This window comes from Vanessa cardui, chromosome 8 (assembly GCF_905220365.1).
Source record: "Vanessa cardui chromosome 8, ilVanCard2.1, whole genome shotgun sequence".
NCBI lineage: Eukaryota > Metazoa > Arthropoda > Insecta > Lepidoptera > Nymphalidae > Vanessa > Vanessa cardui.
In genome coordinates this window covers 6,577,505-6,605,036 of record NC_061130.1, presented here as the reverse complement: position 1 = coordinate 6,605,036, position 27,532 = coordinate 6,577,505, and the positions used below count along the sequence as shown (strand labels likewise).

Sequence of the window (27,532 nt, the reverse complement as noted above, 5' to 3'; positions counted from 1 at the left end):
TAGCCATTGGTTAGTGAACTTAAAAGTTATCAATATCCGTCCCTCACGTGGCAAAGGTGGTCATGCCGGACGTGAAGCTAGATTTTGAGGGACGAATAATTACATATATAATAAACGTATGATATAATTAGATTAAGTTATAATAAAGTTATGTTTTTTGGGTTTACAGCAATAAAGGCTAATTTTATTTTATTTATTTATTTATGACAAAAACTTCAGAAGTTTTTATGTAAGCATATATCTTGAAGGATATTTTTTTTATTTTTTATTTTATTTATTTTTTATGTGACAGAATAACTCTAGCCTCCAACACAGTAATGTGTCATAGAACTATTAATTATGTATCACATCATTTCATGATAAACTACATAAACTGAAGTTTTTTTATTGAAAAAAGGAAATAAGTACATGTTCATGTTCGTAGTCTATAAGATAAGCCAAGGTATTTTTATAAATATGTAAGAAAAGTGTGTGAATAATAGGTAAAGGGGTCTCATATCTCATTTCATCTCAATTCCTTCAATCTTCGATTTTCAAAACCTTGGTATACATATTTGTTTTAATTCATTGATTACGAATCTGCTTGTTAAAATACTGGCAAAGTTCAAAATATCTACGAAATTTTACTATAGAAGCGGATACCTTGACCCAAGAAGGATTGACTTTGTACAATCATTGTTATCAATGATTATATCAAAGTGATCAAAGTCCCTGTGATCATACATATTTTTGTATAGAATATGGAAGTAGGAGAATAGCTTTGATTCAGAGTCAGAGCTATATTGTGCACTACTTACTGTTCTTGATTAATATATATCTTCATTTTTAATACTACGTTACTATATTTAACTACTTACTTTACTTCCAAATTTCCGATAACAGTTTCGCAAAGCCATAGTGATCCGTAGTAATAGTCATAGAGCAATCAAGATCTTGACAAATGATATCACGTCCATTTGCTATCAATGTTATTTATTTGGCTTTTCGCCTGTTATGGTTGTAATAGAGTATAAATATATTGTTACCCAAAAGTGAATATTCATATTCGTTCGTTAAAAACATTCCGAAGGGACACTATCTTCAAAATCATAAATAGACCGGACTGCTCTCTTTTGTAAAATAAAAATAGATTCTAATTCAATATCTGATTATATCAGACAGACAGAGTAAGGATTCAAAGACGAAATATTGCTCGCATTAAATTTTGTAACGTTTACTTCAGTAATTAATTTTATTTTTAGTCTGTATTTTACTATTACATTTTTACTACTTAAATATTATTTTAAGTAAATCAAAATTCGGTGATATTCAACGATTTCACTTTATTCATCTTATCGGTTATAAGAAATAGAATGTACAGGTTTTAAATTAAAATAAACAACGAATAAAAATATCGTTCAACAACAACAAGCAAAATTGGTTTTATTAAAATCGTTTGTCTTACAATTAGCATACATACAACAAAATCAAATTAGATTTTATATTGTAAAAAAACTTGTCAAAGTTCTTTTCTATAATATATTTATATTCTTATTGTTTTTACTGTTTAATAAAATTCTACTTACATAATAATTCCATTTAAAATATATACATATAATTGAACGTACTTTATAAATAAAAACAATTGTTTTGACTGGCAACATCTGCAAATTGACTTGTCTTTTTTTCTTAAATTTTATGTAATTGTGAGTTTTAGAAAGTATAATTACTTTAAAATATTGGAGACATGCTAAAATAGCAATGATATATTTATTACAATTAAGTAATTTACATTTACAAAACTTATATTTAATTCAAAATTACAAAAATATTTACACCATTTGCGCATCAGTATATCTAAACTATATTTATAAAAGATGTGTAGAGATAAACATTTCTAATAAATTACGTTAACGTTAAAAGAAAAAGAAATGAGTAATAAGCGTTAGTAATAAATTTTTAATCTCTTTATTTTTTTTGTTCGTCTGTATAAAAAAAAGGTTTTCCTTAAAAGATCCAATAATAAATTATCTTATTATACTTATTTTTCTTCTTTTTAAGCATAAATAATAATTTTCATTTAAAGTTAACGGATATTTTTTTAAGAATTAACTAACAAGAAACGATAGCTTTATATCATTTTTATATTAGCACTTATTATAACTCTTATTTCATGATATATAAAAATAATAATCTTATTAAAAAATTAAATAAAATAATGATAAAAGTTCTTAATAAAGCTATAAGTAAGGAAAAGAAAGGTAGCATTATACAACCAAAACGACTCACTGGCGGAAGATCTAACTACAATATTATATGAAGAAAAAGATTCTTTATAATTATACCTTTTCTTTGAAAACATTTTCATACTTAGTTAAGATTCAGTTACGTTTTATTCGTCACTTAAGTGAAGTTTTTTAATACTCATGTCAATAAACATACATATATATTATATACATAGGTAACATTCTTATTTATAGTACAGGATTGTTAATCGATAAATAAAACATTATGTACAATGTAGTCAAAAATGCAATTCGGAAAATATCCCTCTCGTAATGGAGAAGCATTAAACTTTCTCCTCTGGAGTTTGTAAAGGCACGCTGGCTTCTTCTATTTTCTTGGTAGCAGGATTAGGCGCAGCTGAAAGGGATCCTTTTTGTCTCTTCTTGATTCTCTCCTTGTGGAAGAATAACCTGAGGTAGTGGCATGGGAATACGACACAGTCACCTGCGGGCTCCTCGGCGTCGATATAGACTCCTCTCACTAGGATAGAGTTCGAGCAGTTGAGAAGAATCAACAAAGACAAGCTGATGATGTGTGAGCACCAGTTGCTTAGCTTGGGCGTATCTATGGGTAAATGAAAGCGTAATTTATATTAATAATCTTAGTGCTATTCAGTATATCTACATTACAGACACAGAGTTTAATGTTGTTCTAATTAGAAATCCAAATATTATTGTTAAAAAATATATGTATTATCTTTTCAAATCTATAATAATCTAATCAATAATATTCTAATCTATAACAAGATAATCAAGTGATCGAGATGTAAAATTAAATATTGGGATACAATTACGTTTTAATTACGAAAAATTATTGACGGAAGAGAAAGACAAAACTATATATAATATACGTTAAAAGAAAAATTTTAAGCGTAAAAATTATACAAGTGTAAAACTCCTCACCTGGAAAGAAATATACATCCATCAGACCCCAAACAGCTCGCCACACATTAACTGTCGCCAAAAATGATACCAAATGATAAAGATCAGCAACCAGCAGTCTTGGTGCGCCTTGCAGTTTACCCACCGCCCACCGCATGGGCACTTGGGTAGCGAACGTCACCACCACTATCGCGTATCCCACCACCTGTTGAAGAGTAATAATACCTAGAATGAAACTTAAAAAGGGTTCAAAATACGAGTTTGCCAAAACTCAAGGTACATTGGATGTAAAGTGGATTTCTTAGACGTTTAATGATAGCCGCTTCACAGATTTTATTGTGTTGGTTCTCCACTACTATTTAAATGCTTAAAGGGCTTATGTAGATTTTTTTTTTCTTGAAGGGATAATTAAGGTGACGGTTGTTAATGCGGGGTGAAATTTCGCGCAAGTAAAGCTTAGGTTCAGCTAGTTAGACGATATTTGGTCAAGTCATTGATAACAATATAAACACTTTAGCCAGGATGTTACAACTGCTTTTGATAGGGTTTTTGCTAACATTCCAATTTCGACTACCACATCAGATATTTATTTTTCTACCGTCATTAATGCTTACTAAAGAAACAAGGCAAAACAATGTAATATCTACTTTGAATTCAATATTGTCAATGGAACTAATTTTAAATCATCAAAAAAGCGGTCGATCTCTGAAGGATTGATGATAAGGTACTTGTAATTGCTTCGAATGTTTTCGAATGACAAAGTAGAAATGTCAAATTTTAAATCTGAAAGTGCTACCAACTTACTAGTATTGATTATATACTTATAGTATTGATTTTTTAGATACTCTTCACCGTCAACTCATAGCAATATTATACTTTATCATTTTTTATTATAGTTATTACGATAGCTTATGTGTTAAGCTAATACGTGCGATTGTGTGTAACATTATATACAGGATAGGAAGTTACGTCTCTACAGCATTAAAGAACCTTGTTAAATAAGCGAGTGTTATAGGGGTTGATATAAATGGTTAGCTTTCCCATTTTTTTTCCCTTCATTTACATACGTGACTTGCTATGTCAGATAGAAGAGAAACAGAGAGATTGTATAGTTTGCCGGTAACACCTCTTTCATTTATTTACAATTCTGTGACACCTAGATTATTATTATGTAAAATTAATGATATAATATGAATCAACTAAATATGACGAGAGTGAAGGAATTGTTTGGGTCTAGAATGTTAGAATTTAATCGAAAAATGAATTAATTATTAAGTAGTTGATGTGAATGTAAGATTGTATATAACTTATTATTTATTGTCGGATTTATGAACAAGAATCTCGGAAAAGTTTAAAAATAGTTTTAAATTAAAATAAAACAAAGTACGTACGAATTGTGTTATCTTTAAATTAAATATATGTCTCGATCCAACCGACATACAGCCACAAAGATTTTTATAACGTAATTACGTATATAAAACATCAACATCGACAACGCTATGAAGCGGCGCCTCGAATAATTCTTTGGTAAACTAATTAAACCCTTATCATTATTTGCTATCCGACATACGGATGAATACTGAGCAATAATATCTTAAAACTTTAATAGCACGGGCTTAGTGACAATTGTTTGTAAATATATTTTATTATGTTTTGTTTGATGAGCAATGGAAACAACCGGGCAGATATTATTTATAGATTACAAGATATTTAAGTACTGTTTATTAAAAACTAAATAGTTGCTCGTTTCCTTCAATATTTAATGGAAAGAAATAGACAATACTGAAGCCAGTAATATAAAAAGTTTTTATATAATTATAGCCTCACAAAATAATATTTATATATGAAATTTAAAAAAAAAATATTGTTCTTGTACTTCAAACGGTCACTCAAAATAATTTGTAATATAACATAACATGATAACACGTGTGTGGTTAACTAGGTTAATACACTCTTTGTAATCAGGTGGAAATACGTACTGTAATCATTCCGGTACAACGTAGATGGTGCTACGAGTGATTGTTTTTTCAAATTGTTTGTTCAGTGATTATACATAGTTTCAGAACGCAATTGGTAAAGTGTTTTTCATTTCCTACTAACAAATATAGGTATACTATAAATATAAGAAATGTTATTTTTAGATGATCTACTGGATGACGGTAAAAACGGGTTTCGGAGTCCAAATTTTTAAATTTGAATGAACCGATGGTATCAATATGTATATTTGTAAAAGGTATATTTAAAAAAAGTAACATTTCTGAGAGCAATTCTACTAACCAAGACTACACCGATTTTGGTCTGATCTAAGTTCTACTTTTCCTCACAAAATAAAGTGAAATTAATGGTAACTGCGGATTCATACTACTTATTTATATCGAGGATATGATTATATCTATTCTGATCCAACTTTGACCAAAGTGCAACTGGATCTTTTTTGTAGAATAGATACATGATTGAACGGCAATGATGACGATTCGATATGAATGCTAGAAACTGTCAATTTGTTAGGATAATTGGGGCACATGTTCATTATCTCATTTGACGAGTATTTACGAGTTAGTATAAAAAATATCTTCATTATATATATATATATATATAAGCGTGTAAAATTATATAGTAAGCACAACAAGAACTATGATTATTTAAACAACTATTCGTATTACTTCAATTTCTATAGTATGCTAATGATTTGTATTTGTTAATTACATTCAAGTTTCCACTAATTTCGCTGAATCATAATGTAACTAATACAAATTGTATCGGAAAAATTACCACGGATAAATAACAATATTATCAATAAAATGCAACGACAAACATACAGTTCGTTGAACTTTATAAATAACAAATAATAGTTATTTAGGGTGTCTCCACATTTTGTGCTTGTTTAAAGTGAAATCGTTTTAAGTATGTTATTCATGAAAAAGAATATGTCTACCTATTTAACTTCAATAGCAGTAAATGTATAATTAAAAAGAGAGTAAAATTATGAATATATGAGTAGAATAAATATAAATATCGTCCTGATCAACGGTCTGATTGGTTGCATTATTTTGCAGATGCTTTCGCGCGGGTGACCTAAAAAAGGAAATGATAGAACGATTTGGATTTAAGGCGAGAAACTATTTCAAAGTATAGCCTAGAATGTATGATTTTTTTTACTAGGAAATTTTAAGGGTTTCGGTTATTTACGATATCTTATTTAGTCTTTGTGATAAGAAGTTAACATATTCATATAAGAGATATATAGGAGAGATTAAATACGTCGATCCCTGGTGTTTTTCAATTGGAAGTAGTTGCTTTATTTTCAAATCACGCTTTCATTATCTGAATAACAATACTAAGTGATTTAGGGGTTCCAGTTTGAAGTGTGATTGAGCTAATGAGCCTCAGATACGAGGGACTAAAAAAACCTTGGTTCCCAAATTCGACGGTGCATTAGCGATGTAAGGATTGTTTGATATTTCTTACAGCACCAATGTCTATGCGGACGTTACCACTTGCCATCAGATCAACGTAGCTATCGTAGGGCCAGTGCGCCGGGGCCCTGGAGTTCAGGGGGCCCTCTAAATTAAACCTTAAGCTTCTGAAGCTAGAAAATCTCGACCTTGCGCACAAGATTTCTAATTTGGTATCTATAATTTTGAAATGTAATTATTAGTTAAAGAGGGATGGGAAAGAGGGGTGAAGGCGCGATTCTTTTTCTATGCACCGGGGCCCTTCCTCACCTAGCTACGTCACTACATCAATTGCACCATTTGTAAGTTCACCACATAAAAGTAGGAATTAAAATACTTTTGTCCCTCTATAGACTAGCATTTCTATTACTTTTTGAATGTACTGCGAGAAATAAACATCGTTTGTAATTTCGTCGCTTTATAATATAAGCTCATGATAATAGAATATAAATATGTAATATTACGTATTTATGTACATATAAATATATGTAATCAACACGAGATTATCTTAGTACCTTATCGATTTTGAATGAGTAATGGTCACATCGTATTGATCTGTCTAGAACTTTAAGACATAGGTTTACGCTGTAAATCGATTACTTGGTTACAATAAAAAATATACCAGTGCTCTGCGTGGCTATGAAGTCGCTTATATGTCAAGTTTATAAATACTTTGTTTTTAATCTACGGATAATCAAAGCTAACAGTTATCTCTACGGTTGTACAAAACAAAGCTGGTGACGACAACAAAGCAGTGTAATTTATCAAAATGATTTTCGCGATTTTAATCTGATCAATAGATGAGTAATTGATAATAAAAACAGAGATCTAAAATATGTCATAATCTTATCTTGTGTTACGAGACATATGGTAAAATAAGCGTTAAACTGAAAAACGTCTTGGAATAATTAGATGAAAATTGTTTAATAAATTAATAATATTCAAAATTAAATATATAATTCTGTTAAGTTAACAATTTTTTTTGTTAATTTTAACGCTATAATATAATTAATTTTATATGTATGTTAATTTACAATGGTGTTAATTAATGTATTTACATTTTTTTTTCTTTGGATTATAAAATAATTCTATAAAATATTAAAATTTTTGCTATAGACGACGGTATATAAGACGGTTTTTTTACTCCATTAAATCATATCATTATAGAAAATTATCTTTTTCGTCCCCATACTATAATTTTGTCAAAACACCGAGTCATAACGGAGTTGCTTTAAAGAAGGTCCGAAGTCCTAAAAGTGAGATCACAAATCTAAAAATAATGTGAGATTATCTCGTTGAGTTCAGAATCCACACTAATAAGGTCTAGTGTATTTACCCTATTACGCAGGCTTAATGAGGCGGTGTATTTCTGTCCGGCTTGTTCATCCCACTTAGCGTCAATGTCACGGCTTGGTATTGAACGCGATACCAGTCACTATCATTCAGAGCTTGGTTTTTTAGCAGTATAGTTTGCGTGTCTATTAATAATTTATTTGTGTAACTTCCTATCTCATGTAAAATGTTTCTTATATTTAGGTAACCTAATGTAGTATCAGAATATTTATCTGACATTTCTTTGGATAACAAGTACAAATGCATACGCATACGATACATGTGATGTTCGATGGATGTATATTATATTCGAATATTTGTATATTATCTAATCCGTACGAAGTATTTATATTGTATCAGTCTAGTATTTTAGGAAGATTTTGAATTTCTGTCCTTTTAATTTCAAATTAAGCGTAGACTTAATTCATTTGTATATTAACTTATAAAATAACATTTATGAAACTTTTTACAATACAGAAACATTTGAGTGTCACTGAAGATTTTTTTAGTAAAAGATAATAATTAAATTCAGTCTTACCAAAGTGTCTTATTTTCTAAATTTATTTTTGTGAATAACGACTGTTTCTTAATTACTAATGCATAGCTTAAAGTATTTTATCAATGTATTCGTAATTCGAAGGCAGCTTGTGATTTACAAAGTAGACACAACGAGAAAGTTATTGCGAAATTTTCACATTTAATTATTTTTACTTTAGGTAAATAAGAAACTCATATACGATATTAAAATTTAGAACGTGACGCGAGTAAAACGCGCCCATATACGTCGACAACAATCATTATCTTATTTTGCGAGATTCACAACTTAGATATTCGATAGTTTAATTTCAAGAAATTGGACGTTAATAAATTGAACTTACAATGAATCGACCTAATTATATACGTCATGGAGAGTTATCTCATATTCTATTAAGTTAAATTTGAAAAGCAAAACTGTTTGAGGAATGGTAGTCACTATAAACATACGCCGCCATTGCTCCATTCAATCAAAATATTTAGAAAATAAACGAGTAAACCGCATTCACTATTGAAAACACTATTGACCTTATATATTCAAAGTTACAAAGTTATTATCGCGATGGTAGTACATCGGGGAACGGTTGGGAGGAAGATCCAATTGCTGCACGTAAGTGGTCACTGACTCAATGACGACGTATGACCTATATGCGGAAAAATAACATGATCTTAGCATTAGAATCGGTATATTTTATGAAATTATTTAATATTAATTAATAATTCGTATTTATTTAAAATTTAAGAATATTTATCTACCTATCTAGAATTTTAACCAAAACTTTTGCCAATTTTTGCCGCTAGTTATATGTATTAACTGATTAATATTGAAACATATTATTGAAGAAAATGTATCATGACATTTCAAACTTAAATCTGATCATATCTGGTTGAAGTTATACTTCAAAAACTAATGTCAATAGCGTTTCTATTCGTTTTACAATTTACCAACACCAATCTTAATTCTAAGTAGTCATAAAGAAACTGTTAAAACTAATTTTGTAGATAATTAAACATACAATGAGTTTAGCGTTGTTTCTAAATGTACATAATTGCAAATTACTCACAAGTGATGTCCAGAACGACTTGATCTGGTCGTCAGGGTAGAGGAAGATGTCCAGCAGTGCCCAAGATCCTCGCCACACGAAAACCACGAGCGATCCCACCACCGTCACCGAGAACACGCAGTCCAGAATGTAAAGCGCAGTTTCTCTGCTACTCTGTAACAACAATTGATTTATTGTTCTATAATTGAAGTCTCGTCTTATTGCTTTCATTTTTGTTCTCTGAAAATAATATGTAATTTCAGAAATTATTTTTGATACTAAAACACGTAAAGTAAACTTATCCGTGATATAAGTTTATAAATTAATTAGAGTTATTTGGAGTATTAATAATTAAACTTCCATTTTGGATCAATGTGCCCTGTATGTGTTTTTGGGCTAAAGATGATGGGCTAAAGAGGATGGGATTTGGGCTAAGGATGAAAATGGATAAAGATTGGGCTGAAGATATGAAACAGTTATACCAATTACTTGAATTACTTGAATATTATTTATTAGTTATTGGCTAAGTAGTATTTTATTCAATTTGATATTTGATTTGATTATATTAAATAATCTCATTTGTAAGGCCTTCTAAATCTTATACAAATCACGATATATTTTTTTATATATTGGATGTATAACGTGTTTCTACTCATGCTTGATGATAACTTATAACGGTTATAACGTGATTATAACAATCTTAAGCCAATAAATGAGATCGTTACTATCCGCAGCTTCTTGAGTAAGGTCACTTTAAAACATGCTATGTAATAAATTCCAGTAAATATTTCTTAGACGACAAAAACATTTGATTCCGTTTCTATTTTGGGAATCACAATTGTATTCTTATAGTGTTCTGTTAGTTACATTGATCGATTTTCTGAAAGTCAAATTCCAAGGAAATCAGAAAAGAACCTCGATAGAGATTAAAATTATATATATATGCGTGTTTGTATGTACGTAAGTTCTGATCCGTTTTCTATTTCTCGACTTAAAATATGATTATGTATTGATATTGAAGAATAAAATAAACACGTGGTTTTAGAGTTGCTTGCAATTTGATGTTGGATGCAATTTGATGTTGGATGCAATTTGATGTTTTATGATGGAAAAGGATCCCCTGTATACGGTGGCTCGTGTATAGATAAGTTGTATTGTTCTCTGAGCAATGTTTTATAGTTCATGTTATTAATCATGTATATCTTATCAATATTTACACAAAATCAAGATAATATAGATCAATCAATCGAAATAATATAGATTTTATAATTTTTAAACATTATAAAAACATCATATGTTTCTAATTAAGTGTATTTTGAATTACTTCTGATTTCACATATCTATTGTTTAAATATTAACATGACATAATAAATAATAAAACACCTATAAATCTTAAATGCTAATCAAAAGCTATTGAGTTGTATTATATCATTCTGAAAGTGCTTATCATTACAGACAGATAACATATAATCTTCGATTTTCGTTTAAACCACGGATAACGAATACACGAATCTGAAGAGGTGTTGTATTTTCAACAATCTGGCTTCTAAACAGATAAGCGGAAGCAATATTACAGTGATTGATGTTTATTATATGATTAAATCAGTTTTATAGTCAAATAATTTTTTATACAATTACTCATACAGATAAATTGTGTCCTCCTGAACCAACTTGAATTTGGTGGCCATTTTCAAGGGAATCTCCCGTATTTAAATGCTTAAATGTGGGTGCAGGTGCACTTCCCATTCATTAACTCTTATGTTATGATGCGATGGCAAATCTGACACCACCAGAAAAAACTCAGATAATTTGAAATCAGCCCATCATTCAAATTTAACTTTAACTTTTTTGTAGTTTTTTCGGGGTCATATCTTTTTTTCCTTTACAAATACAATATATTCTTTGCACATGACCTGAATCTGTGCCTTTTTGGAACAAATAAAAGAAAACACAATATATTCATCTTAATGGGTTATTTTTGTAAATCACAAATTTATCGATTTTAAATATTTGTTATAGTTATTTTAAAAATACGCCACGTTTCGTAGTCTAACTATTATTATCGCCATTTTGATTTATATCTTGTATTAAATTTATAAATATGTTGTTTTTATCAATGATAAGGAGACGATGTGATTTAGTTATGACTGTTAATTTCTCCGTAAATCACATCGTCTCCTAGATTCAGGTCACGTGCAAAGAATATATTGTATTTGTAAAGGAAAAAAAGATATGACCCCGAAAAAACTACAAAAAAGTTAATTTTAAATTTGAATGATGGGCTGATTTCAAATTATCTGAGTTTTTTCTGGTGGTGTCAGATTTGGCATCGCATCATAACATTACACATTTTAGGGGTGTATTTTACTAAGGGTGTCAATAATTTCGATGTAACATCACCGGCAACAAAATCAGATTGCCAAATTTTGAATCCTTACACTGATGTAGAAGGATCAAAATATTTTAATCAAATACTATTATATTTTGAAGATACGAGAAGATAAAGATAATATATACTTAAACCATTTCTGTAAAATTATATTACTATCTATTTAAGTTACAATAGCAAAATGTTCCTGGATATTAAAATTATTATGATGAATAATTATGATATTTCTTTTAGTAACACATTATTTGTTGAAAATGGCGGAAGACATTCCGTTTCGAATTCGGCGCAGCGATTACTACAATCGTAGGTAATTTCCCGACCCTTATCAATAAGTCCACCGCTAAGCACAATAATTTGAATTGTTATTAAAACAAAGGTCATCACATGCTCGTACTTGCCAAATAATCTTAACTTAGATAATACAACAAAGACTATTTCAGTAAAGAGAGATTTTTATTAATCGTACGTTAAGTGATAATTGACTTGATTGCGCGTTACCGAAAAATTTATTAATTTATTACAATGTAACTAAATGTCTTGGGATAGATAGTTAAGAAAAAACCTAATAATATAAAGACAGGTGTTATAGGTATTTATTTGTTATTATTTTATTTTTTTAGGAGAAAAGGTAATTTGATATTAACCTGAAACATTAAAAAATTTAAATGTCGTCATTTTACCCACGCCTTAAGTTTAGTCTATTAATCTTCATTTAAATAGTAATTTTTTTTTTCAATTAATATACGCAAATTTATTTTTTTAAAAAAGAACTCAAATATATTTTTTCTTTCCGCAAAGCAAAATTGCATTATCGTTTGTAGTAGTTTTCTCAATAAGTAGGTATAGGTTAAACATATTGTGAAAGACTTATAAACAAAAATAAGATAATTAAATTTACTCAAGCAATACTTACAGATTATCTTTTAAATTAAGAGACTTATTTTAGTATTTGAAAGTTTCATTATCAACCGCCATTAATATTTGATAAAAAACACTAAATATCTATCTAAATAATTTAGAATTAAGTAAATATATGTGCCCTTTTTTACATCTACACAGTATATTATCCAAAAATGCAATAAGCAGTATCTTAATCTCTTTATTACAATTATTCTGTCAGATAATTTTCAGTAAATAAATCGGTAAAATGACTTTAATTACATTATTAGATTATGATAATATTTACAATTCGTAATATGAATTTTTACTTTAGCATTTTTGATGTCATATTTAATGATTTTATAGTTTGTCTTAAATTTTCGCGATTATTACACATTTAAATAAAACTAATTATAACGGATGAATCGCGTATATTAATTATTTTTAAACATCCCGACGTTTCGAGCACTTTGCAGTGTTCGTGGTCACGGGACCCGTGACCACGAACACTGCAAAGTGCTCGAAACGTCGGGATGTTTAAAAATAATTAATATACGCGATTCATCCGTTATAATTAGTTTTATTTAGATTTTATAGTTTCTTTAGACAAAATCATATAGAAATATATAACGCGTTTCTTAACCATCATGTTCTTGAATTAAATGTCCTAAATAAATCTCACAATTGAGATTTTCTTCGCTGTTAATGTTCGTCTTAACTTAATCTTGTAATATCTTTGATAGGATTACATAACTCAACGTATTTACTGTTTTTTGGTTTGGTTTTGGTAGAAACGAAACGTAACGGTCAAATCCAGACATGTATACAATAACATATTGAATACAGATTAATTTCACGGATTTGCTTGTTTATCCTGCGTACCTTTCTAATAATCTATGCATACATATAGTGAATTATTTTTTAACCAATAATAAAAACTTATACCTAGTAATAGTAATATTAGTACTAGGAGTTAATATAAGTACTGTATTCCAGTACTTGTATGACCTATCTACTAAACTACTTTTGTGAATATAAATTTTCAGGAGGTATCTTTTGTTTGTTGTGACTAGATTCCTGAACATAACCTACTTATTTTAATAATTTGAGGTACATTTATGAATAACTGAGTACTAAGTTCTTTGTGTCTTTCTAGTTTCTACATAAGAAACAAGTTTTATTAACACTTTTTTGTTTGCATCGCTATCGTTAGTTCTAGAGTTCATCTGTAATGCACGTCGCATAAAATGTTTATGTACTTTTTATACTGAATTGATTTTTTTTTTCAATAATTAAATTATATTTCCAAGGTCCCACAGTAAATCTATACTACGAGATAGTATGTCAATATAGTTATTTGTTAAGTAAGTTGAGTAAGTCACTCATATTCAATGAAAGGAATGAATAAATAACTTTGTTTGTTGCTAAATTACATCAACAAAAAAAACATAACAAGTACGTTTAATAAGTAAAAACTGTAATGTAATCACTTCGTCAGGAAAGTTTAAAAAGGTTAAGTAAAATAATTTCATTTTTTATCTCGATTCTATGTTACGATATATTTTGATATATTTATGCTCTAATAACATTCTTAAAAATAAAAATAATTATGCGTTGCAAGAGTGAAGAATTTTTTTAATTGTCCTTTTTGGCCAAAAAGGCACAAATTATTTCGTCAATTTCACGTGCGATAACAAGTTGTTATTTTATAAATAAGTAATGTTATTTTATATATATACAAATACATTTATCAACGGCATCCAGTTTCTTGTACTCTCGTCACAGATCTACTATGTAATAATTAATGTAAAAAGAAATGTATTCATAATGTACAATTATATAAACTAAATAATAAAACTATATCATACAAATTTCTTTTTTAATTTTAATCATTTTATATTACTTGTTTTTATTATTTTTGTACAATAATAAATTTAGCTAGACGATAAAAGCTGATGCATTTCGCCAGCATTGAAACATTTAAGAAGCCGTTTAATTCGTATAGCTTTTTTTAATATCTTGATTAATAAATTAAATGGGAAATAGTGATTTAAAAAAAACGGATAAAATAAGTTTCAAACATACCGTTCTATAAAATGTCGGAGATTCAAAATAATCTTCGTCCGAATCCACGGTCAAAGATAAAGGTGCAGAGTCGAGATTTCTCAGACCTCTCAATAACCCTATACACAATGTGGCCACTATTGTTGATACTAACACTCCCACCGTGTCTTGGATAAAGATTTCATGAAGGTTCCACACTCCTCTGCAAGCGGCAACATTCACTACTCCAGCGAACATTGTATATAATCTTGAAAAGATAAAATATTTAATTCTTCCTAGGTCAGGGGTTAAAATTTTATTCAATGGTGTTTGAAGAGCACAAAGCGTCAGACCGATCATGATGCCGAAAGCGGCAGAGCAGGCGGCACTCAATAGACTATCTTCAGGGTATATATAGACATCAATCAGTGCCCATGTCGCCTTCCAATATATTATAACGAGGGGTCCAGCGACGAGTATTGTAAACAGGATATCGACAATCTCCAAGATAGCTTCGGCTCTGGGCTCGGTGAGCGACTGCAATATGCTGTTCTCTAGCATTTTTGCGCGGGAACAATTGCGAATGTCTGTTACAAAATTGTCACTGTTTTTACGGTAAGTGGAGTATTGTTTCTGGCAGTATGGCTCTAGTATTCTATAGCTTCTAGATGTGTTCGATGTCAGGGAATAAGGGCTAATTCCCTGAGAGTTAAGCGTGCACCAAATTTCATTTTCATATTGTTGTATTCACGGACGAAGTGGTAACTGAATTCCATCCAAATATCCACAGCTGATAATAATTATTTCATACTTCTATGAGATATATTTTTGTAACTAGAAAAAATAATTTAATATTCTTAAACAGGCTATAATTTCTTTCTCACTATAATGTATTAGCCACTGGCCTGCTTTTGGCGTTGTGTGAAACGATACTGAAAAGTTGCAGAAAAACTGATTGTAAAGAAATTTTGTTATCGGATCCCCACCAAAATCAAATCAATGATTTATGGCATTAATTTGATGTTGCGCATCTTTGATCAAAATAAGAGCCGGCGATATCTGTTATCAAAGCCAATAAACTAGTTGCATATACCTAATATTAAAAAACGATATTTGGAAGAATGGGATTGTCAAAATATTAACATTTATTTCACAAAATCATTATTAATGGTAAATAATTTAATCAAATCGCTCTCCTTCCATATGAATATTCATAAGAACGTTATCATTTTTACACTAGTTATTTTATTTGGTTATTAAAGTTGTAATCGGTATTAAGTTTGTGGTCAATGAAATCGATTTTTATTGGTAATGTCAATTTAAGTTAAAATAGTAATAATAATATTATAAAATAAACGTAAGCTAATTTATTATTTTATTTCAATTTTTTTTATAAACTACTTGTTTACTACTTTATATTTGCGACATTAAAGTACAATCCTAGTGTAAAGAAACCTGAAAATACGTTAAATCTGAATATAGCGTCACGACTTTTCAACCGACTTCAAAAAAAGGAGGAGGTTCTCAATTCGACCCGTATGTTTTTTTTCTATGTTTGTTACGCGATAACTCCGCCAATTATGAAATGATTTGAACAAATCTTTTTTCGGCGTATATAATGTAAGGGTGGTCTCATTTAAATTTAATAATATAAAAAAACAACCCCCAAGGGTGGAGAATTGGGGATAAACTTTTGTATACGCAATATACTCGGTTTTATTTTTTTTTTAAAGTTATATATTATTTTAATTACACAGTAAACTACGAAGTTAACAAATATTACATAATATTCGTAGCGTATAAAGCTTTCTGATTTTTTTTTATATGATTTCTTAACTTGATTTTCTTGATTGTTTTTGGTTTATCCTACAGTTATTTTCTATCGTATGATACATTTTTCTGAGATGTAAGTAGTCGGCTATTAAAGGCTGATTGCAGTTCTAAATAGTCAACTTTCCATTCGCGGGAGGCACAGTGGCGAACTGTTCCACTCTCGGATAACCGAGCCCGGTTAATTGTGGTTATACTATATGTATATATATTTGTCAAGGCTGAGCTAGTATTGGGTGCGAAAATAGACCAAGGAATGAGGATCGAACGGTTACCTTTTTCATAATTATTCCATAAAAAGACATTTTTTTAACTTTGTTCCTATTTTTTGTATTTCAGAACATACGTTTGTTATTAGTATTAATAATCATATCTTTGGATCGATATATTATATTTATTATAATTACATAAAAACGGATAAAATAAAGAAAGCTTTGAAGTTTAAAGTAAAACCATTTTAAATTTATTATAGAAAACTAAAAAAACGTTTTGTTGTTAGTAATTAAACATAAATGCTATGTCTAGTAGTAGTATATATCAACGTACTTACATATATAATAAAGTGGGTCTTAGATGATTGCCATTAGATAAAAATATTAAATAATCTTTATATTTCACAATCATGACGCTGTTTTATGTTTTATTTTCATGATGTATGTAGGTCCTAGGCCAGATATTGATAAGGGCTCAGTCACCCTTCAAACCGGAACACATCCATACTTTTTAATTGCTGTTTGGCAGTAGATTATATAATAGGTGGTATCTACCCAAGCGTACTTGAACAAAGCCGAGCGATGAGGTAAAATATACCACTATCGAAGAAAATTCCGATAACAACAGAATTTGGAAAGTAAAATTAAAATGGATGTTAATAGTTTAGTGGAATAGTGTTGTGTTATAATAATAGACATAACAGGCAAGAAGTCTTAGTAGTGCACAATATAGCCGAGTTATATTGTGCATCACTAACATTCATTTTTTTATAGAATAATTTGGCGGACGAGCATATAGGCCACCTGATGGTAAGTGGTCACCATCACCCATAGACAATGACGCTATATGAAACATTAAATATTCCTTACATCGTCAATTGGGAACTAAGATGCTATGTCCCTTGTGACTGTAGTTACACTGGCTCACTCACCCTTCTAACCAGAACACAACAATGCTGCGTACTGTTGTTTAGCGGTAGAATATCTGATGAGTGGGTGGTACCCAGGCGGGCTTGAACAAAGCACTACCACCAAGAAATAATTTAATACAATCTACTGGTAAATAGCATAGTATACGTAAACCTAAGGTTGGTTTGTCTTATTTCTACTTAGATTAGAGTAGACTATACATACATATTTTGTCATTGGCTATATAATATTTAAGAGTATAAGACAAAAATAAAATGGTCGAACAAATATAATTATGTTACTTGGTGGTAGTACTCACCAGATATTCTAATACCAAACAGAAGTACTGAGACAGTGGTGGATTTACCAATAGGCTAAGTAGGCTGGAGCCTAGGGCAGGTTTAGAGGGGCGGCAAATTTAGCCCAAATTTGTTATTATCTTACATAAATAAAAAAATCGTATCATATCATATCACCTAGTTTATAATCATACTAACAACGGGAAAAAGCCAATGTAATGAGGACGACAGAACACAAAAAGTTGCAATTTCAGAATAAATGTAATTAGTATGATCGTGAACTGAACTAACGTATCGAATTTTTAAAAGTCAGTAGGGGCGGCAAAAAATTGAGTAGCCTACTAGCCTACTAGCGGCAAATTTGTAAATACGCCACTAGTACTAAGCTTTGTTGTGTTCCAGTTTAAAGGGAGAGTGAGCCTGTGTACAAGCAGGGGCACAGGGGACATAAAATCTTAGTTCCCAAGGCGCATTGGTGATGTAAGGAATGTTCAATATTCCTTACAGCGCCATTGTCTATGGACGGCGTTGAACAATTACCATCAGATGGCATTATTGCTCGTCCGCCTAACTATATAAAAAAAGGTTTCACATATTCATATTATGTTTTCCAAAAAAAAAAATCGCGCAACGCTACTGGGTCAGCGTGCCTATAATCATGCATCATCATGTATCAGTGTAATAAACGCTCAGATTTAAAAAGTTCCCTTTTTAAATCTGAGCGTTTATTACACTGATACAGATGATATATTGTGTGTTTATATGAAAACATGTCATTTCCAGATTAATCTAATATTTTAAGAGATAATCTTATCTTGACATAGAATATAAATAAATCTAGGCGCAGTAATATTTATAGATAACCGGTGGTCAGTTATATATTACAATTTATATTAGAATAAAATAAAGATTAAGAATACTATTAGAAGTATTTTATAAAAATGCATGGAATTTGCAATAACTTTATGTTAAAAAAACTAATTTATACAGATTTATTACATTGCTTTTAACATTTTATGATATTTGGTACTGAGTGTCTTTTATCTTGTTAATGTACTGTCGTATCGAAAACACTTATTTTGTTATTTTTATATATAAATATGTTTTAATTTGAATTACGTTTCACTAAATAATTTTGCTAAGCATGTTGTAGTCAGCACTATAACTCTTCATTTTTCACATTATGTATGGGCCACTTATATAAAAAAAATACATATTAATAATATGCATTTTTTATTAATAGTAAAAATGACTAAAAAACGACACTTCCATAGCGCTATCGATTAAAGCGAGGACTGCCAAGCGACATAGCGATGTATAATCATAATAAATTTTATAGAAATCCTTGCATTTATTATTATCATATCGTAATTACTATAAATAGTACTCTCTTGCAAATAAACTGCATCTTGATGTGATTGAGTTTTTGTGTTCGAATCGGTTGTTTGCTTGAACCAATCAAGTATGAGTTCGTTAACTTCCTACTGCTGAATCAACGTTTCCCCTGATGGAAGGTTTCACATACATTACTCTGATCCCAATGTAAGTAGCTAAAGCACTTGTGTTATGGAAAAGCAGAAGTAACGACGGTACCACAGACACCCAGACCCGAGTCAACATAGAAAACTAATGAATTTTCCTACATCAACTCGGCCAGGAATCGAACCCGGGACCTCGGAGTGGCGTACCATGAAAACCGGTGTACACACTACTCGACCACGGAGGTCGTCGTCGTTGGTTTTTAAATGGAAATACTACAATCGAAACATGAGGGCTCTGACGATATTTGTTTTCCGTAATTATAAAGAAGCAAATACGCAAGATTCTAACCATTTCTTGTCGTTAGATCTTATTATATCCGAAACGATGGTAGAGTAATAATATTGACACCCGCCTTTTCTGGTTTCGCGCTTCATCATTTTTTTTTAACTTGCGTTGGCAAATAAACAAAACTTTTGGGCTTAGTCATTTCGTTAGTCCAAAAAATATTGTAATACACAGAAGTAATCAATAATGGAAACATTTTATACCTTACGCACATATGAATGTTGCGAAATGGTCACATATTTTGACAAGACAAAGAGTTAAGAGAGTTTGAGATCAGGCAGTGCTATTTACATGGTCTCTTGGTCTCTCCTTAGCAACATTTTAAATGAAAATGTGTTGCGGTATCACTTTATTGTATAATTCACTTGAATCGAAATATATTGTTTTGAATGAACACATTATATTAATAAATACGAACATTGAAATATTTGATTAAGTATTTTTTAAATTTATATATTGTTATTGCATGAGGAGAAGATGCAGTAGTACATATATATATATACAAAAAGTTCTCTTAGTCCAATTAATACTATGATAGAAAAACGCACGTCAATAGCGTAAGGGATCAGGATCAGATCAGGAAAATGGCCTTTAAGCTATTCAAAAGCGAACCCTTTATGATTGTATATATACTATATATATATTGTACTGCAACTTTTTAGTTATTACTTTAATAAAATATACAGGGTAAGTGATAGATTGGTGTAATCCCGTTAGGAGGTGATAAAGGTGATTAATTACATCAATTTTAACCCCCACATGCATAATGCAAAAATAAACCATTTTTGAGTTATCACATTTTTTTTCTTTTTGAAAATAACTCTAAAATGAGATTATAACTTGGTACTTTTTTTTGGATAGCTGATATAGATGAAGAAGCCATTTTAGCCTTTGCCTTTAACACTGTATATTGAATGGATTCTGGAGTTTATAGAGTTGATAGTAATAAGGACTTGACGTCCGTATTATAGAAAGAAAATAGCACCCACTCTTTTTTATGGTATAGGTTGGCGGACGAGCATATGGGCCACCTGATGGTAAGTGGTGACCATCAACCATAGACAATGACGCTGTAAAAAATATTAACTATTCCTTACATCTTCAATGTGCCACCAACCTTGGGAACTAAGATGATATGATATATGATGTCCCTTGTGCCTGTAGTTACACTGGCTCACTCACCCTTCAAACCGGAACACCACAATACTGAGTTCTGTTATTTGGCGGTAGAATAACTGATGAGTGGGTGGTACCTACCAGACGGACTTGCATAAAGTCCTACCACCAAGTAAAATTCTCAGACTCATCAGATATTCTCTCGCCAACCAGCTTTTAAAAAAGTCAATCAGTGTTATTGTGTTACAGCTTGAACGGTAAGTAAAACACTGTAACAACAGGCTTAAGGGACTTAGACCTTAGTTGCTGTTTGGTGGTGAATGTTTAATATTTGTTACAGAACCATCGTCTATATACAGTGGTAACCACTTATCATTAGGATAACCATCTATTTGTCCGCCTATCTTAATATATTACAAAAAAATACGTTAAGCTCGTAATAACTGTGAAAAGCTTTCTGTAATTTGATATTGTAATCTAAAAACAAAACAGTATTGTAGAAATAAATTAATTTTAATGTTAAGTCTAATTTTATATGTTATTAGTCAATTGTACAAAAAATATAATCAATAATCATATTTCTGCATATAATTTAGATGTAACAGTGGTTTCTGTATCTGTAAGAATTGAATCCGTCAATTTGTTTGTGCATGTTTCAAGCGAAAGTTACTAGGAAGGTGGAGACGAAACATGGAGCCGTAAAGAGTCGCATTGATGTCTGGAGAACAGAAATATAGAACGGGAACTTAAGCAAACTAAACGTCGGTAGAGTTTTAGGGCGACAAAAACTGGAATAGTTGTTCTCTTCTCTGCTTCATAAATTGATTAACCGTTCTCCAAGGAGACTTATCACCAGCAAAAGACATTTTATACTGTACGAGTGCATATTTGTTAGGACGGTAAACCGACGCAATTGGAAACAGATTAGGTAAAAGTTTTTTCACCGGCTGACAGAAGTACGGCAACCTCGAAAGTACGGGATGCTACATCTGCCATGTATACAATGCTTAAAATTACTTGAATATCGAATTTAGTCATCATTCATCAAACTATTATAGTTGTACTTTATAAACACAAAAAATACGTATATATGCTTATCTGTGCATGTTTGTGTTTTCTCCTAAAAACACAGAATCGAACATCGCCAGGGCGCCTTAGAACGTGGAGATTTAAATGGATTTGTTAAAATATAAACGATAGATCCGCATTACAATTAAATTTAAAGTCATTTTGTATTAATTATTATACTGGTTAGTGTTGTTTAGGTATTGTAGTTTATTTGATATTCAATAGAGTGTGACAAAGTATTTCAACTCGTATAATTTTTATAGTTTAAGGTTTATGTAATCGTGTGATATCTCTAGTCAAAATATATGCTTAGTTGCAATGTGTAAAGAATCGGCTTGCTTTTGTATGATAAAGATTTTCATCTGTCTCATTTGGCAAACAAAATATTAGTTATTATTGTTGTGTATGTGTGTATGTGTATATTTTATGATATAGGTAATGTCAGTTAATGAATATGAGAATGAAAGGTAGGATACCATTAAAACTAGTCTCTACTATGATAGATATACAAACCGTTCTGAACATAGTCGGTATGTCAAAATAATCTTGGGGAGAATCAACCGCGACTGCGAAGGGCGCCGCGCATATGTTCCTTAAGGTCCTTAACGCCGCAAGCGACAGCGTAGCGGCCACCGTCGTTGACAACAGAGTCCTCGCGCTATCTCCGGTACACTCATTTAGGAGATTCCAAACGCCCCTCCAACCACCAACACACGCGATACCGGCCACACATGTGTAAATCCGCGATAGGACATAATAAGTCAATCTGCCCCTATCGGGCCGTAAGTACTTGCCCAACTGCGCTTGGAACACGCAGAAAAGCAAATCTAAGCACAGACCGAACCCGGCGCACACCGCCGCGCTACTTACGGGATCCTCTGTCAAAACATACAAATCCATGAGGGACCATGTCGACTTCCAGTAGGTAACGACGGCGGGTGCTACGACTACACTTGCGAAGAGTACGTCTGCGAACTCTAAGAGTGCGGTGTGCGCACGCGAACCACTCGTGAGAGTGTCGGCGAGCCCGGCAGTGCTTCCACGCATGTCTGAGTTACGAGTGCGCACAGCCACGGGTTTAGTACGACTACAGATTACTTGTATATAATTGCATTATCATCGCGTCCCGCGCTCTGACGTATTGTTTGCTGGGACGTCTCCCTGTCGATTCCATACGACTTTCTCTGTATTTGTTTGTATTTCTACTTAAGATAGCGAGATAGTGTTGTTGGTATAGTTGCTATTTGTCCAACGGAAATGATTTAGAGTTCTGATTACTGCGCAAATGACAATTCCAGATCCCGCCTCATTCGTATACAACAAATATAAATTATTAATAAAAAGAATATTTAAAATTAAATAGTGACAAAAACCTTACTATAATAGAGATTTATTGAAAACCATGTCCCATTAGTTGTTTGAATAAACTCTGATACATGTATTGATACGCATACAAGCTGTCAATAAGAGTTTTGTTCTTTAAATATATATATATATAATGTATACATGTTTCTATATATTAACTTGATGATATATGAAGCACATTATGATGTCTTATAATTAATATTTTTACGAAATAGCATGTCACGTAATGATGCAAATTGCATTTATTTAATGCCATCATTACTCCTATGGAATTGTCCATAGGAAAAGTGACGATTTTAGTTTAAAAATCAATCGGCCTTTGTATATAGTAGGTTTAGACAGTTTAGTTTGCGTTTACCATTTAAACAATTTGCTACCGATTGGAGCTCGTCTATCCTCTGATTTTTTGTAACTCCCCAAAGATTGCGATTATCCGAATTAATGATATTGCTTCGGGAGAGCTCGCCAATGATGTTAAAATATTGGATCATCGAAATTGGGCCACTGAAATATTCTCGCGGAGGATAGGAAAGCGTGCGTACTATATAAATATAGTCATTTCAATATCCGAAATCAATCTTGAGTTAAGCACTCAAGCTGGATTCCCAATACTGATACAAATCAAATAATAGAGAGTTTTACCTTAAATAAAACTTACCTATTATTTTTTCAGTAATATCCGGAATTTCGGTCAGGGCTGCCTAATGCATCATGAATGCCATAATGGCAAAACGTCACCCAGTGCGTAGCTTGTAAATCAAGCAATGGCTCGCCATTTACGGAGAGGAAGTAGGAAAAGCTTTTAAGGAACAGAGTTCGGTGCTTGACTCAAGATATATTCAGGATATTATTGTCATATAAAACAAATAATAATAAACTTAAGATCTTGAGGCATTTAGATATATTTTTAATACATCAATAATAAGGCCCAATATAATGCTGCTTATGGTATGTTTGTTATTGGACTTTTCGAGGGCAAAATTCTATACAGTTTCGGGTATTGTCCTTTAAAGGAAATACTTTGGACTGTTTGCGTCATTATTGGTATTTCACATAGAAGTTTACCATGACCCAAGTCACAACAGATAAGGAACGCTAGCGTGAAGTGAGAATGTCTTTGGATTGAAACATTAATTTAATTTAACAAGCAATCCCTTTAACCAATGTGATCCCGTAAACATCCTGCTTCGTATAACTTGATCGTATCTGAAGTAGTAAAGTAGTCATAAATTAATAACGTCTCAGTTCTAATGTAACTATAGTGGTAAATCGGTTGACCCTCACACTAATGTGCGTAATATACGCTGACAAATCATGTCTCAAATATCCACTTCCTCGCTGGCCGAGGCTCGAACTTTTTCCTTGACCCTGGCAAATATTCCTTTGTACTTAGATTGTATGGTGGGCACATATATTGATATAATAAAGCCAAAGAATTTGTTTTATATTTGAAAACTATATTATGATTGATATTTTGAATTTATATTCTTGAAGAATAGGGCTTTTAAGAATCAAATAAAAACGCACGTAGCAAATAATGTATAGACTTTAATTGTGCCAAATATAAATCACATTTACAACTTTTTCTGATGCGATAAATATATAATATAAATATCAATTCTCTTTAAAATTTTTTCGTCGTTAAAATTATATTTATAGAATAAAAATCGAGAATGTTTTGTTTTTTATTTATTTATAAAATAAAATAGCGGCGGCGAGCTAGGAATTTTAATCCTTGTCTGAAAAATATGGTAATTCGCGAATTCTATCTAACACCGATGTAATTTTAACAGGTGTAACGACATTTTAACCCTTACTTTACATTACTGTTAGATGGGCAATTATATATTACAGTGCAAAGACAAAATAATTTCTATTATGATTTGTGATTCAGTAAACAACGTTAAGGAAGCGGTCGAAAGAGAATCGGCAATTTGAGCTTTTCAAATTTGTGGTACTTGTGTGTTTCAAGCTCCAGAAATTAAAAGTACCAGGTTTCTTTTAAAATGAGGATAAATATATCAAAATTTTATATTATTTATACAAATTTACTTAAAATACAACCGACGACTTTTTTAGCTTATAAAAAAAACAAGCGAGCAGGAGGCTCACCTGATGGAAAGTGATTATCACCGCCCATGGACATTCTAAACACCGGGGGACTCGCAGGTGCGTTGCCGGCCTTTAAGGAAAGAGTACGCTCTTTTTTAAGGTCCGAAGTCGTATTGGTTCGGAAATACCGCCGGTACAAGCCGGTTCCACAGAATGGTTGTGCGAGGTAGAAAATAACTTGATGGTGCAGAGTGATCCAACATCTCTACGCAAAACGAAAGGATCAAATAGGTCGGAAAGGGCTTGATCAGCGATAATTCGAGCCGCTCTGCATTGGATACGCTCAAATGGAAGGAGTTGGTACTGAGGAGCAACCACACAAGGGTAGAGCAGTATTCCATGTGGGGCAGAACTTACGCCCTGTATATCTTAGGCGATGGGCCGACGTGAAATACTGTCTTGCCTTGCTGAACACATCGAGATTTTTTATGCCCATTTGGCTTTGCGTTTCAATTGATAACGACTTTAATGCTCCGATCGACATAAAGGCTGGTGGTCCAATTGCACAATTTCCTGGGAATAGGATAGGAGCTTCGAAATATGTTCTTTGCGCCATACGCAATCGAAGGCCTCCGCTATTTCCAAACTGGCCGCCAATGCCTCCCCTTTGCTCTCATTTTCGCCCATCAGTGATTAAGATTGAACGACCCCGATGGTACCGCAGAAGCTGGCAGTTTATAATTGAAAACACATGGGAAACAAGAAGGTGATGGCTATAGGGCTATAATTGGAGGAATTCTGAACGATTACCCTATTTAGAGAACGGATTCACCAAAGCAGTCTTCCATAAAATATATACAGAATGTATCAGAAATTTTAGAATCTGTCTTACACATTTCAACATGAAATGGTACTTTGTAAAAGGTTTATCCTCTTTAGTACTTAAAACCACTAACATGACATTATGACATAAAAAAATAGTATCTCAATAAAATGTAAGCTGTATGATTATTATCATGCCTCTAGTCCGTGTGTAAAATAATTAATTTTGTTTAGATTTATTTTCGTATCTAGACTAAAGACTAGACGGCCTAATTTTTTGAATAAACCAATAAATACTTCCGTTTTGTTTGTTTAATTAGCGCAAAACATTTTTTTGATAGTACAATAACCGCGACTTTTCTTGACTTAGCGAAAAAATTTCGGGGGCGTTTGAACCCCCAAAACCGTCCCCCTGTCTACGGCCATGCCAGCTATATAGTACATTACTGTCAATAAACTTTTAATACGTTTACTCTAAGTACTAAACAGAAGAGCAGACAAACACAAACATAAGTTTTACTACTACACTATTATACTTGTCTTATGGGTTGAACTAGCAGCGCCCAGGAGTCTTTGCTACCAATGTTAATCAGTTATCTAATCATAAAACCTTAGAATACTATATTTTCAATAAATCGATTAAAGTATTCAAAAAAATATTGTTAATAACTTTGATGTTACTCCGCATTCATATGCAATTATTTATATTAAAGTTGAAAGTCTGCCAATTAAATAACATTTATTTCTGGTAATTAAATTTTAAATGACAATAGATAGTTTTTCTCTTGAAATTAATGCCATATGAATTGAATAATTAGATTATAACGAACAACGAATAAAATTAGAATAAAAATGGTTGACTTTGCTCGTGTAAAATTTGAATATATTTAAAAATGATCTTAAAATATTACGTTAATTTTGAATCTTTTTGGATACCACATCGATGTATATTTCAACTTTTAGAGGATAATTACGAGAAACGCTTCAATACCTACTCATTTTGAGTCAGTAGCCCAAAAATAAAATTTCGTGATTTTTCACTACAAAAATAATGGACTTCTTCTTGATCATTAAAGACACAGTAATTATATTATAAGCAGTTATAATCGAGTAATATACGTATTGGTTGTATATAAGCCAGAATTAGAAATATCCTGTATATATCTAACTTTTATTTAATTATAAATATAAATTTTAATTTAGGTAACTTA

At 31.3% G+C, this 27,532-nt stretch overlaps 1 protein-coding gene across 3 annotated transcripts in view; it reads right to left on the bottom strand.

The window, feature by feature from the left end:
- Positions 1–1,305: 1,305 nt before the first annotated feature.
- LOC124531845 overlaps positions 1,306–27,532 on the bottom strand; it is a 43,012-nt gene continuing 16,785 nt past the window's right edge. The window contains exons 1-4 of one of the 3 annotated variants that reach the window (XM_047106387.1): positions 22,596–23,177; positions 9,532–9,684; positions 3,168–3,351; positions 1,306–2,829 (exon numbers count right to left, since the gene is read on the bottom strand). In XM_047106387.1, the coding sequence (XP_046962343.1) occupies positions 2,549–2,829; positions 3,168–3,351; positions 9,532–9,684; positions 22,596–23,129 (1,152 nt within the window). In that variant the 5' untranslated portion in view covers positions 23,130–23,177 and the 3' untranslated portion in view covers positions 1,306–2,548. Of the gene's footprint in view, positions 2,830–3,167; positions 3,352–9,531; positions 9,685–14,863; positions 15,680–22,595; positions 23,178–27,532 lie in introns of those variants that run through there. The other 2 variants (XM_047106388.1, XM_047106386.1) reach the window with 2 other exon arrangements.